Here is a 15,000-nt window from a genome sequence, read left to right on the forward strand (position 1 = left end):
GATGAGGTCTAATGACACTATATCATCGGACATAAGTTCGTGCTCTTTACAACAAATGCACTCTATGTCTGTTTTTTGTGGCACATTTCCCACAACTGCAACAAACGTCCGCCGACTTGCGTGCACGGTCCGCACGGTGAAGCATCTGGACCGGCGGTCCTTCGGCATCAACTTCATCAGAATCATCGCTATCATCGCTGTCACAATTCACTAAATGGGGATAGTCTGCTTTTAAAGGTTCAAACAAGTATCCAGTTGCTGAATCAGACAATCTTTCATCGTCCATATTATCAATCTCTCAGCATTTGTTTGCGAGCGCTCGACGTTGTTTATATTGGTATCTGAACACATCCGCTGTGGCTGGCTGTCGATCTCTCAACGATTTGACGTCACACCACCCGCGACATATTCAAGCACCAGTGCAATGAAGCTTGTCGGAGTTGAGGACTTTGAACAGCCTAAACTACGTATTGTTATTGAATACTGGACCGTCAGTGCATGAATAACCTTTAGAAACACATTATCTTTTGATCTGGCTACATATTGTTTTGCACTACAGGTACCCTTTAATCGTGATTAAAAGTTTTTTTTCTTCTTTTTAAAGACAAACTTCACACAGAGCTGTGTTTCAAAGAGTCTCCTACCTATAAAGTGCCAGCGAGGTATTTAATATCGTGGATGATAAATTGTTTCTTCAGTGAAACATCAGATTAGTAAAAAAAAAGAAGTATATAGAGACCCCATTGGTCCTGTCATCTTTACCACTGAACAGCAGAACCAGTGGCCTTGGGAACTGACTGACATTCACATATGTCACGTTAACCCTCTGGAGGCTGGGGGCATTTTATACATTTTACACAATCATGTAAATTCACCTTTTAAAGGCTTTTGCATGTGACACATACCCCCATGTGTTCTACATCAAACATTCCAGAACAATCTCAGCTCTATTCAATGAGGCTCATTGTCCTCGCGCCGTGTTCTCTGCTCTCTGACTGACAGGCTGCTAATGAGCCTCAGCTAAATGTTGACAGACAAACGGATTGACCAATCACGGTGAAGGTTTCGTGTGACGAGTTCTTTCCGCGCCGCGTCCCCCGACACGTCGCCCCTCCGTTCCTCTGTGGATCAGAGGGGGAGACGGGAGGAAGGAGGAGCAGGAGGAAACCCGACTGATTCATCCACGAGTTAAACTGATTTATGCTCTGTATTTTCGCGGAGAACTCATAGTTTTAAAAACGGAAACAGTGTTAAACCGTACTGCCGCGGTTTGACACTCAGGAGTGAAAAAACTTCAACGAACACCGGAAGTAAACTAAGTTGCGTTAATTGCGTTAAAATATTGTAGTGCGTTAACGCGGCCAAATTAATCGCATAGATTAATGCGTTAACGCTGACAGCCCTAATATATATATATGTATATATATGTATATATGTATGTATATATATATACGTCTCATGTCTCAGCGTGGCCTACTGGTCACACAGACTTCCCAGTAATAATCCTCACTGGTTCCTGAACAACTGACTCTTCTATCTCCAGCTCCTCCGGTGGCCGTGAGGTGTCACTGCAGTCTGCTCCTCAGAGACGTAACGTGGTGCATTGACTCCGCCCCTTTCCTTCAGATCCGGTCCACGGCCCTCAGAGCGTGGACGTGGTGGACGTCCGGGCTCGCCAGCTCACGGTCCAATGGGAGACGTTCGGCTACGCGGTGACTCGCTGCCACAGCTACAACCTCACGGTACGACTCAGCGCCCAGGGCAAAGGTCAAAGGTCACGGCTCAGCCCCCAGGTCAAAGGTCACGACTCAGCCCCTAGGTCAAAGGTCATGACTCAGCCCCAGGTCAAAGGTCACGACTCAGCCCCAGGTCAAAGGTCACGACTCAGCCCCAGGTCAAAGGTCACGACTCAGCCCCAGGTCAAAGGTCATGACTCAGCCCCAGGTCATGACTCAGCCCCAGGTCAAAGGTCACGACTCAGCCCCCAGGTCAAAGGTCACGGCATGACTCAGCCCCCAGGTCAAAGGTCTCAGATGGCTGCCTCTCTGTGCTGATGCTCATTTCGATGTTTACTTCCTGCATGAGCTGTCCACGTTGTGTTGTTGATGTTTACTTCCTGCCCCCCCCCCCCAGGTCCAGTACCAGTACGTGTTCAACCAGCAGGAGTTCTCGTCCGAGGAGCTGGTCCCGACCTCGTCCCACTACACCCTGAGGGGCCTCCGGCCCTTCGTCTCCGTGCGGCTGCGTCTCGTCCTCGCCAACGCCGAGGGCCGCAAGGAGAGCGAGGAGATCGTCAAGCAGACGGAGGAGGACGGTGAGTCCTCCAATCAGCAGCCAGGGAATGGTCAGCTGACGCGGAGAGAGATACGGGGCGTCTTAGTCCCGCCCACATCTTGTGATGGACAGGAGGTTTAGATGTGAACAGAAACTAAACTGCTACTTCCTGTCCTAAATGCTACTTCCTGTCCCAAACTGCTACTTCAATTCAATTCAATTCAGTTTATTTGTAGAGCCCAATTTCACAAATTACAAATTTGTCTCGGAGTGCTTTACAATCTGTACACATAGACATCCCTGACCTTTGACCTCACATCGGACCAGGAAAAACTCCCAAATAACCCTTCAGGGGGAAAAAAAGGGAAGAAACCTGGAGGAGAGAACAGAGGAGGATCCCTCTCCAGGATGGACAGAACAATAGATGTCATGTGACCAGAAGGACAGATTTAGAGTTTAAATACATTCAATGAATATGACAGAGTGTATGAATAGTTCATAGTAGGCATATTCCACGATGGAGACCTCCACGATCCATCAGGCAGATGGCGGTGGGGAGGAGGAGTGGGCGGAGTCTCAACAGTGGGCGGAGTCTCAACAGGACAGTGGTGTAGTCAGGAGCAGGAATTCCACGACCCAGACCTCGATGATCCATCAGCAGATAGGATCTATGCCGTCTCATAGGGTCCGATGACCCCATGAGACGTGAAGTCAAGGACTCGGGAGAAAGCAGAGTTAGTAACGTGTGATTGAGATGAACATTCATCCTAAGGAGAGAAAAGAGGAGATAGGTACTCAGTGCATCCTAAACGTCCCCCGGCAGCTATAAGCCTATAGCAGCATATCAAGGGGCTGGACCAGGTGAACCTGATTCAGCCCTAACTATAAGCTCTGTCAAAGAGGAAGGTCTTAAGTCTACTCTTAAACTGTCCTAAACCACGACTTCCTGTCTTAAGGCTCCAGAGCTCTGCTCATCTTTCATTGATGTTCATGTTCCTTAACATGCGGAGAAGCAGATGCTCAACACACACACACACACACACAACACACACACACACACACACAACAACACACACACACACACACACACACACAGACACACACACACACACACACAGCAAACACACAACACACACACAGCAAACACACACACACAGCAAACACACACACAACAAACAACACACACACACACACAACAAACAACACACACACACACACACACACACACACACACACAGCAAACACACACACACACACAACAAACAAAACACACACACACACACAACAACACACACACACACACACACACACACACACACACAGACACACACACACACACACAGCAAACACACACACAACAAACAACACACACACACACACACACACACACAACAAACAACACAACACACACACACACAACAAACAACACACACACACACACACAAACACACACACACACACAGCAAACACACACACAACACACACGTACACACACAAGCAACACACACACACACACACACAGACACACAACACACACACAGCAAACACACAACACACACACACACAACACAGCACACACACACACACATAGCACACACACACAACACACAACACACACACACACACAACACACACAACACACACACACACAACACACACACACACAACACACACACACACACACACACAACACACACACACACACACACACACAACACACACACACACACAAACACACACACACACACACACAAACACACACACACAACAAACAACACACACAACACACACACACACACACAACAAACAACACACACACACAGCAAACACACAACACACACACACACACACACAGCAAACACACACACAACACACACGTACACACACAAGCAACACACACACACACAGCAAACAAACACACACACACACACACAACAAACAACACACACACACACAGCAAACAAACACACAGAAACATAACACACACACAGCGAGTGAGTTTTTCTACTCCGAGAAAAGTTGTTGACGGGGGGGGGGGGGGGGTGAGTTTTTCTAGTGAGTGTGTTCACCTGTGTGCGCGGATGTGTCGGCGCGCATCACGGCAGAGCGATGCGCGTTATGGGAGCGGCGGCGCTGGGCTTAGCCCAGAAGAGTGAAGCAGCGACATGTGTAGACATAGAAACACTCTCAGACAGCAGCTGCTGTTACGTGCGCCTGCTGCCAGTCTGACTCCGCTGCTTTGGGTGAATGACGTCACGTGCGACCTGGAGGTGTGAACCACTTGTGTGCCAAATTTTTATTTTTATTTTTTTAAATTAACATTCGGGGCTAATTAAAAAACATCCGGGGCTTTAGCCCCGGGTTTTTTAGCCTAGGGATGCCACTGTCGCAGGACACCGCGGATCAATATCGCTGCACGGAAACAAAGCGCGGACATGCGCACGAACGAGTATAAATAAATAAAGAAGCCACAAAATACTAACGAATATTCCAACAAAAACAGTCGGACTTACTTGGAAAAAACCTGCACAAACGAAAATTAAAGGTTGAGAACGAAAAGTGAAATAATGGTGGAAGGATCTGCATCGGGACTCACTGAAGCCGATAATATTGAGATGGACGCGGCGCAACAAAAGAAAGCATTTAAATCACTCAGCGCGACACGGAGAGGGAAACTCTCACACTGCACACGGAAAATGAATGAAATAAAAACAATGATGAGAGAGTGTGCTGATGTTGATAATGTGAATAAAGCTGCAAATGAATTTGTAAAACTGCTGGATGAATTTAAAGAGTCTCATCATACTGTTCAGTTATTGCTGAGTGAGGATGTGAGAACAAATGAAAACTTGGACTGGTTAGACCCCAAAATGGCGGATTATGAAGCGTTTATGTCTGAGGTGGATCAATGGTTGAAACTTCAGCCTGACCCACAAAGTCTTGTTGATGCTGGGGACAGCGTCTCACAGACCAGCTCAAGGAGCTCGAAAGGTTCTAAAGTTTCCAAAGGTTTCAGATCTTCTTCAGTGCTTTCAGCACGAATGAAGGTAGCTGCAGACAAAGCTGCTCTGCAGGCCAGAGCTGAAGCTCTGAAAAAGAAACATGAACTGGAAACGGAGAAGCATCAGCTGAGTTTAAGAATGGAAACAGAGAAGCATCAGCTGAGTTTAAAAATGGAAGCAGAGAAGCATCAGATGGAAGCAGAGAAGCATCAGCTGAGTTTAAAAATGGAGTCCCTGGACCTGGAAGCAGATCTTGCAGCAGCTGATGCAAGGCTAAAGGCCCTAGAGGAATTTGAAAGTGGAGCCTCAGAATCTGGAAAAGAAACTGAAGACCGGAGATATGCATCTGCCAAAGAGGAAGAAAGTCTAACACGACTGGAGTTTGCACGGATAGGAACCATACCTAAAACCCCCTTACAAAGAATGATGGACACTGAGCACCGACCAATAACTAAGCAACCAGCGAGGGCTCCGACAAACCCTCCCACACGTAGAGCTGTGCTTTCTGATGGACCACCCAGACGAGGAGAATCCACTCCCAGACGTGAAATAGCTCAGAGCATCGATCTCACCAACATCATACAGAGACAGACAGACTTGACGGACCTGCTCGTGATACAGCAGAAAGAAGCTAAACTGCCAAGAAGGGAAGTGTTGGTGTTTGACGGCGATCCTCTAACCTTCAGGCCATTCATGAAGGCTTTCGAGCACAACATCGAGGACAAGACCAAGAGCAACGAGGATCGACTGTACTTCCTGGAGCAGTATACGGTTGGACAGCCAAAGGAACTCGTCCAAAGCTGCTTTCACATGAACGCCACCACTGGTTACCAGGAAGCAAAGCGCCTACTTAAATATCACTTTGGCGATGAATTCAAAATCATATCTGCATACGTCGAAAAGGCCTTGAACTGGAACCAAATACGCACAGAGGATGGAAAAGCACTTCATGGCTACGCCCTCTATCTGAGAGGCTGTGGTAATGCAGTTCAGGACCTACCATACATGTCAGAGCTGGACTCGCCATCCAACATGAAAAGACTTGTTTTCAAACTTCCATTTAAGCTTCGAGAGAAATGGCGATCTGCTGTATGTGACATCACTGAAAGAACACAGCAGAGACCTACGTTCCATGATCTGGTTCTGTTTATGGAAAGGCAGGTCAGAATCATTCAAGATCCCATCTTCGGGGATATACAGGACCCAGCCGGAAGCACGAGTGGGAGAATATCCAGACGAGACGTCCAGTATAACAGACCTAGCAGCAAGAAAAGCTTTGCTCCGACTGTTGTACCCAAGACAGAAACCTACCAGAACACTAAGGCACAGGAGAGGGCAGACAGGCCAGAGGGCATCCGGACAGCCATGGCGCCGTCAAGCCTTGTGCTTTCTGTAGAGGAGATCATGTGATGGAAACATGTGAAAGAATAACAAAGATTCCCCATGAGGAGAAAGTCGAGCTGCTAAAGAAAAATGGACTCTGCTTTGCCTGCTTGATCAAAGGTCATATGAGTAAAGAATGCAAGAAACGTCTCACGTGTCGTTCCTGTGAGAAGAAACACCCCACTGTCTTGCATATAGAGAACTTTATTCCAGGAAACACCAAGCCAGCAGCTAAGCAGGTTCCAGACACCAGGAGCAACTACATGGCTAAAGTTTCATCGGCAGCACAAACTGCTCTGGTGTCATCAGCAGCACACACAGGGGACAGAACCACAGACTACAAGCTAGCAGTGGTACCTGTAAAGATAAAGAGCCATAAAGGCAGCTGTCTGATAGAAACATATGCATTTCTAGACCCTGGAAGCACGGCCACCTTTGTCACCGAAAAACTGATGGAGTAGTTGTCTGTCAGAGGAAAGAAAACAGAGATCTTACTCCGAACAATGGGTCATGAAAAGCCTGTGAAGACCCATGTGATAAGAGGACTGGAAGTCTGCAGCCTGGATGGCAACAGCTTCATAGGGCTTCCAGAAGTCTTCACACAAAAGGCCATTCCTGTCAGTCAAGAGAACATTTCTCTCTTCTTCCCCCCCCCCCCCCCCCCCCCGCCCCATAACTTTTCGTTGAACCTTTGCTGAAATTCCATGAACTTGTTTCCCAAGATGGACTATTGGAACTAAATGGATTACTTTTTTGTGTGTGACTTTTTTGAAATTCTATGGACACGTGACAATCTTGAATATTGTCAATAAGGACTCTTAAGAATAGGCTTCCTATGTATAAATGTATTAAGTGCCCTCTACCGGTCAATTAGGGGCCGGAGTGTAGAAGCCATAATATGATGTGTGTTTACCTGTCTGTTTGTTTTGGTCACGTTTGGAGTTTCAAGTTTCAAGTTTCAAGTTTTTATTGTCACATCCCCTTTTATACAAGTATAATCGGTTCGTGAAATTCTTATGTGCAAAACACCCGACAGCAGTAGCAGACTAAAAAAAGAATAAGAATGAGAATAAACTATACAATATCCACACAAAAAAAAGAAGAAAGTATTAACAATATATATATAAAACAATGTAATAGAATATACATCATGGCAATATATATATATAAAACAATGTAATAAAATATACACTTTTTGAGACTATATATATATATATGTATATACATACAATATATATATACAATATATATATATATAAACAATGTAGTAAAATATACACCATGGCCATAGATATTCACAGAATATGTTCTGGTGTGTAGTGTTAATGAGGGTCTCAGTCCTTGTTCAGCAGCCTGATGGCCTGACTGAAGAAGCTGTCCCTCAGTCTGTTTGTCGGCACTTGATACTGCGGTATCGCCTGCCTGACGGTAGAAGGGTGAACAGTTTGTGGCGGGGTGGTTATTGTCTTTCAGCATCCGTTTGGCCCTGGCCACGCACCGCTTGGTGTATATGTCCAGGATGGAGGAAGCTCACCTCCAACGATGTACTGTGCCGACCGCACCACCATCTGGAGTGCCCTACGCTCCAGGGCGGTGCAGTTCCCGTACCAGGCGGTGATGCAACCTGTCAGAACACTCTCGATGGTACTGGTGTAGAATGTTCTGAGGATGCGGAGGGCCATGTTGAATTTCCTCAGTCGCCTAAGGAAATACAGGCGTTGTTGGGCCCTTTTCACCACGTGAGTGGTGTGCGTGGTCCATGTGAGGTCCTCGGAGATGTGCACGCCGAGGAACTTGAAGCTGCTGACCCTCTCTACTGCAACTGCGTCTATGGAGATGGGGGTGTGCTCTCCTCTCCGCTTCCTGTAGTCCACGATCAGCTCCTTGGTCTTCTTGACGTTGAGGACGAGGCTGTTCTCCTGGCACCACTGTACCAGTGATCCAACCTCCTCCCTGTAGGCTGTCTCGTCGTCGTCGGTGATCAGCCCCAACACTGTTGTGTCGTCAGCAAACTTGATGATGACGTTGGAGCTGTGCATGGCCGTGCAGTCGTGGGTGTACAGGTAGTAGAGGAGAGGGCTCAACACGCATCCCTGAGGGGCTCCCGTGTTGAGGGTCAGCGGCTCTGAGGTGGTACTGCCCATCCTCACCACCTGGCGGCGGCCCGACAGGAAGTCCAGTATCCAGCTGCACATGGTAGAGTGCAGGCCTAAACCTCTGAGCTTGGTGTCGAGCTTGGCGGGAACAATAGTGTTGAGCGCTGAGCTGTAGTCCACAACCAGCGTTCGCACACAACAGTTCCTCCTCCAGGTGGGAAAGGGCGGTGTGAAGTGCCATGGCAGTGCGTCGTCGGTGGATCTGTTTTGACGATATGCAAATTGCCATGGGTCCAGCGTGGCAGGCAACATGGAACAAATGAAGTCCTTGACCAACCTCTCAAGCATTTACTGACAATCGAGGTGAGGCTACGGGTCTCCAGTCATTCAGGCAGGTTACCTTGGGGTGTTTGGGGACAGGCACAATGGTGGACATCTTGAAGCTCTCAGGAACAACAGCCTGGGACAGGGAGAGGTTGAAGATGTCTGCGAAGACTCCTGCCAACTGGTCTGCACATGCTCTGAGGCGCGCCGCGGGATGTGGTCGGGACCTGCTGCCTTCCGGATGTCCACCCGCTTGAAGGCTCTGCGCACGTCGGCCTCTGAGATGATCAGCAGGCTGGTCTCCTCGGGCGGCGCTGCCTTGGCGGGCTGCCGTCACGTCGAACCGAGCAAAGAATGTATTTAGCTCGCCTGGGAGGGAGGTAGAGGAGTTCTCTTCACCGCTGGTTCTCCCTCTGAAGTCCGTGATTGTCTGTAGCCCCTTCACACACCTCTCACGTCATGGCTCTTGAGCTTCTCCTCCACCTTGTTCCTGAACTCCCGCTTGGCAGAGCCGATGGTCTTCGGAGGTCGTGGCGGGCTCTTTGTATTCCGCCATATTCCCGAGTCAAAGGCGGTGTTACGCGTGCGAGTGCAGCGCGAACATCGCCATTTATCCACGGTTTCTGGTTGGGATAAATCCGAACCGACTTGGTAGGAACAACGTCATCTATGCATTTCTTGATGAACCCGGTGACTGAGGACGCGTACTCACTGGCGTTGTTGTCCGCGCGACCCTGAACACATCCCAGTCAGCACGTTCAAAACAGTCCTGTAGCATAGACTCCGATTGGTCCGACCAGCGTTGCACTTCCTTCACAGCGATTGGTTGCTGCTTAAGCCTCTGCCTGTAGGCGGGAGTAGTTGGATGGGCGGTGGTCCGATTTGCGAGCGGTGGGCGGAGGAGGGCTTTGTATCCATCCGGAAGGGAGTGTAGCAGTGGTCGAGAATCCGCTCCCCTCGTGTTGCTTTTATGTGTTGGTAGAACTTGGAGAACTTTCTTCAGGTTCGCTTTGTTGAAGTCCCCCGCCACAATGAAAGCAGCCTCGGGGTGTGCCGACTCCTGCTCGCTGATCGCCCGTAGAGTTCCTTCAGCGCTATGTCCGTGTTAGCTTGAGGCGGAATGTACACAGCAGTTACGGTGACTGCTGTAAACTCCCGATAGCCAGAATGGTCGACACATGAGCATTAGGTACTCCAGGTCCGGGGAACAGAACGACTTGGGAGTATGTACATGACTTTGGTTGCACCAAGATCTGTTTATCATGAGACATACCCCTCCACGATCTTTACCAGAGAGAGTCTTTGTTCTGTCCGCGGTGGACGGAAAATCCTGCCGGCTCGATGGCTGAGTCGGTAACCTCCTCCGACATCCATGTCTCCGTAAGGCAGATGATGCAGTTGTCCTTAGTTTCCGGTGGAATTGAATACGAGCCTGTAGCTCGCATAGCTTATTGTCCAAAGACTGTACATTTGCCAGTAAAATGGTGGGTAGTGCGGGTCGATTGGCTCGACGTCTCAGCCTGACCTGCACGCCAGCTCGCTTCCCCCTCCGTCGGCGACGTTTGCGTGAGATCGCGCCTAAAATGGACGGAGATAGTTCCGCTACTGTTCCTGGCGGGACGTCCGAGTAAGAGTTGAAAAACTCTGGTAGGCGGCGAGCAACTGCCGATCCAATCTCCAGAAGTGTGCATCTGTCGTACGTTAACTGGCTGCTAACGTTTTGTGCAAAAATAGTCGCAATAAGAAGAATAAATAACAAAAAACTACTACAAAATCCGGGAGCTCGCAACACAGCCGCCATCACGTACGGCGCCAGTCAAAAAAAAAATGTCAGTGGGCGTGACCTTATAAATGGCACCTGAGTGCCGCCAGGTGTGTTTTGTTTGAGAGAGCGGAAGGGAAATTGTTTTTAACTGCAACGCACCGCACCGCATTTAGAGTTAAGACGGTTTATTTTCTGTTAAAGAGTTTTACTTTATTTTCTGTGCTACAATAAAATCATTGAAAGTGACATTACGAATAATGCGCGTTAATTCTACCGACCGCCTCTACACAGCAAACACACACAACACACACGTACACACCCAAGCAACACACACACACACACACTCTCACACACACTCACAGAACTGGGGAGAAGGAGAAAAGCCGTAATTGTTTTGTTCTTAATTGTTTTTATTTTACGTCGTTAATCTCCTGGTTGTTAGAGAACAGAACGTTCACCAGGAGGACTGGCTTCATGTAGCTGGGACACACACACACACTCACTCACTCACTCACATACACACGCACACACTCACACTCACACACTCACTCACTCACACACACTCACTCACTCACTCACTCACACACTCACTCACTCACTCACACACTCACTCACACACTCACACACACACACACTCACACACACACTCACTCACAATCACACTCACACACAATCACACTCACACACAATCACAATCACACACACTCACAATCACACTCACACTCACAATCACACTCACACTCACTCACACACACACTCACAATCACACTCACACTCACACACACACACTCACACACTCACACTCACTCACACTCACTCACACACACACACTCACTCACACACTCACTCACACACTCTCACACACTCACACACACTCACACTCACACACACACACACAATCACACTCACACTCACACACACACACACTCCTCACACTCACTCACCTCACTCACACACTCCTCACACTCACACACTCACACTCCACCTCACACACCTCACACCACACCTCCTCACACACACCTCACACTCACACACACACACTCACACTCACACACACCTCCTCCACACACTCTCACACTCACTCCACACTCACCTCACACACACACACACACTCACACCACACACTCACACTCACACCACACTCACACACACACACACTCACACTCACACTCACACTCACACTCACACACACTCACACACACACACTCACACTCACACACACACTCACACACACTCACACACACACACACACTCACACACACACTCACACACTCACTCACACTCACACTCACACACACACTCACACTCACACACTCACACACACACTCACACACACACACTCACACACACACTCACACTCACACACTCACACACACTCACACTCACCGTCACACTCACACACACACTCACACACTCTCACACACTCACACACACTTACACTCACACACACACACACAATCACACTCACTCACTCACACTCACACACTCACTCACACTCACACACACACTCACACTCACTCACACACACACTCACAATCACACACACTCACACTCACACTCACACACACACTCACACACACACACACACTCACACACTCACACTCACACTCTCACACACTCACACACCACACACACACTCACACACACACCTCACACACACACTCCTCACACACACACTCTCACACACACACACTCACACTCACACACTCACTCACTCACACACTCACCACACTCACTCACACACTCACTCACACACACACTCCTCCACACTCACACTCACTCACTCACACACACTCACACACACTCACTCACACACTCACACACACTCACACTCACTCACTCACTCACACACACTCACACACTCACACTCACTCACTCACACTCACACACACTCACACTCACACACTCACACACTCACTCACACTCACACACACACTCACACTCACACACACACCTCACACTCACATCCTCACACACCACTCCACACACTCACTCACACTCACACACTCACACTCACTCACACACCTCACACACTCCACACTCACACACTCACACCTCCACTCACACACTCACACACACCACACTCACACTCCACACTCACACACTCCTCCACCTCACACTCACACTCACTCACTCACACTCACACTCCACACTCACTCACACTCACACTCACACACACTCACACACTCACCACACCTCACTCCACACTCACACACCACACTCACACTCACACACACACCTCACACACTCACTCACACACCTCCACACTCACACACTCACACACACTCACACACACCTCACACACACTCACTCCACCTCACACACACTCACACACTCACACTCACTCACTCACACCTCACACACCTCCTCCTCACACTCACACACACCACTCACACACACACTCACACACTCACACTCACACACACACTCTCACACTCTCACACACACACACACTCACACTCACACACACTCACACACACAATCACACTCACTCACTCACACTCACACACACTCACACTCACACACACACTCACACTCACACACACTCACAATCACACACACTCACACTCACACTCACACACAATCACACTCACACAATCACACAATCACACTCACACACTCACACACACTCACACTCACACTCACACTCACACACACACAAACTCACAATCTCACACACTCACACACTCTCACACTCACACACTCACACACACTCACACTCACAATCACACTCACACTCACTCACACACTCACACACACTCACACTCACTCACTCACTCACACACACTCACACCTCCACTCACACTCACTCACACTCACACACTCACTCACACTCACACTCACACCTCACTCCTCCTCCACCTCACACTCACACACACACTCACACACTCACACACTCACACTCACACACACGCACACACTCACACACACTCACACTCACAGATATCCAGCAGGGTTCATTTGGTGCTTAACAAACTGATTTCTTTGGTTCTGTTGAACGGAGAAAATACCTTCAACACGTCTTGAGAGTGAAAAGAAGAAGAACAATAGAAATAAATAGAAAATACTCACACATACAGTTACACTCACTCTCTCTCACACACACACACACACAGTTGAGGCAGCTCCGAGTTGCATCTCTTTGTCAGGTCATGTAGACAGGGTAAAGGTCAGAGGTCACAGCTTGTTAGGAGGACCAAGAAGAAGAGGAGGATGTTGTGAAGCAGATAATAATAATAAGTGACACAAACACACACACACACTCTCACACCCTTTTTTCGACACGTTGCAGTCAGTTGTCCCTCCTGGTATCACCTGTCTCATTAACATTTCCAACAATTCTCACCTCTCAGTGTGTGTGTGTGTGTGTCTGTGTATGGGTGTGTGTGTGTCTGTGTAGGGGGGTGTGTGTGTATAACTGTGAGTGTGTGTGTGTATGTAAGTGTGTAAGTGCTTCTGACAAGGTGTCAGACACCTCTTTGTGAAGATGTGTAAAAGCTGCTCTCTTCCTGAAAACACACACACACACACACACACACACACACACACACACACACACACACACACACACACACACACACACACACATGGGATCCTAATGTAATGTAAATGACGGAGTGGAGTCATTGGTCCATTGGAGCCTCTAATCACATGACCAGATGTAACCTAATCAATACACATGATCAGGTGTTTCAGAGCTGGAGACCATATATATACACATATATACATATATATATATAATAAATATATACACATATATATATATATATTATATATACACATATACATATATATATATTATATATATACATATTATAAATATATACACATATAAATATAAATACATATATACACATATATAAATATATTATATATATACATATATATATATATATATACACATATATATTATATATATACATATATATATTATAAATATATAAATATATAATATATTTATATATAAAGTATATATGTATATTTATATATATATTTATATATAAATATATATATTTATATGTGTATAATATATAAGTATATATATTTATATATATACATACATAAATAATGCTTTCACGTGTTGCATTAGAGACACCATGTGGTGTAGAATGTAATTGCATCTTCTTAGATTTGTCCCTCCTCTCTGGCCGTAGTT

At 47.5% G+C, this 15,000-nt stretch overlaps 1 protein-coding gene across 1 annotated transcript in view; it reads left to right on the forward strand.

The window, feature by feature from the left end:
• ptprt (protein tyrosine phosphatase receptor type T) overlaps nt 1-15,000 on the forward strand; it is a 53,174-nt gene that overhangs the window by 29,832 nt on the left and 8,342 nt on the right. Inside the window, exons 9-10 of the mRNA XM_056436552.1 lie at nt 1,627-1,742; nt 2,134-2,314. Of these exons, the coding sequence (XP_056292527.1) occupies nt 1,627-1,742; nt 2,134-2,314 (297 nt within the window). The remainder of the gene's footprint in view (nt 1-1,626; nt 1,743-2,133; nt 2,315-15,000) is intronic.

The sequence above is a fragment of the Pseudoliparis swirei genome, chromosome 18 (assembly GCF_029220125.1).
Source record: "Pseudoliparis swirei isolate HS2019 ecotype Mariana Trench chromosome 18, NWPU_hadal_v1, whole genome shotgun sequence".
NCBI lineage: Eukaryota > Metazoa > Chordata > Actinopteri > Perciformes > Liparidae > Pseudoliparis > Pseudoliparis swirei.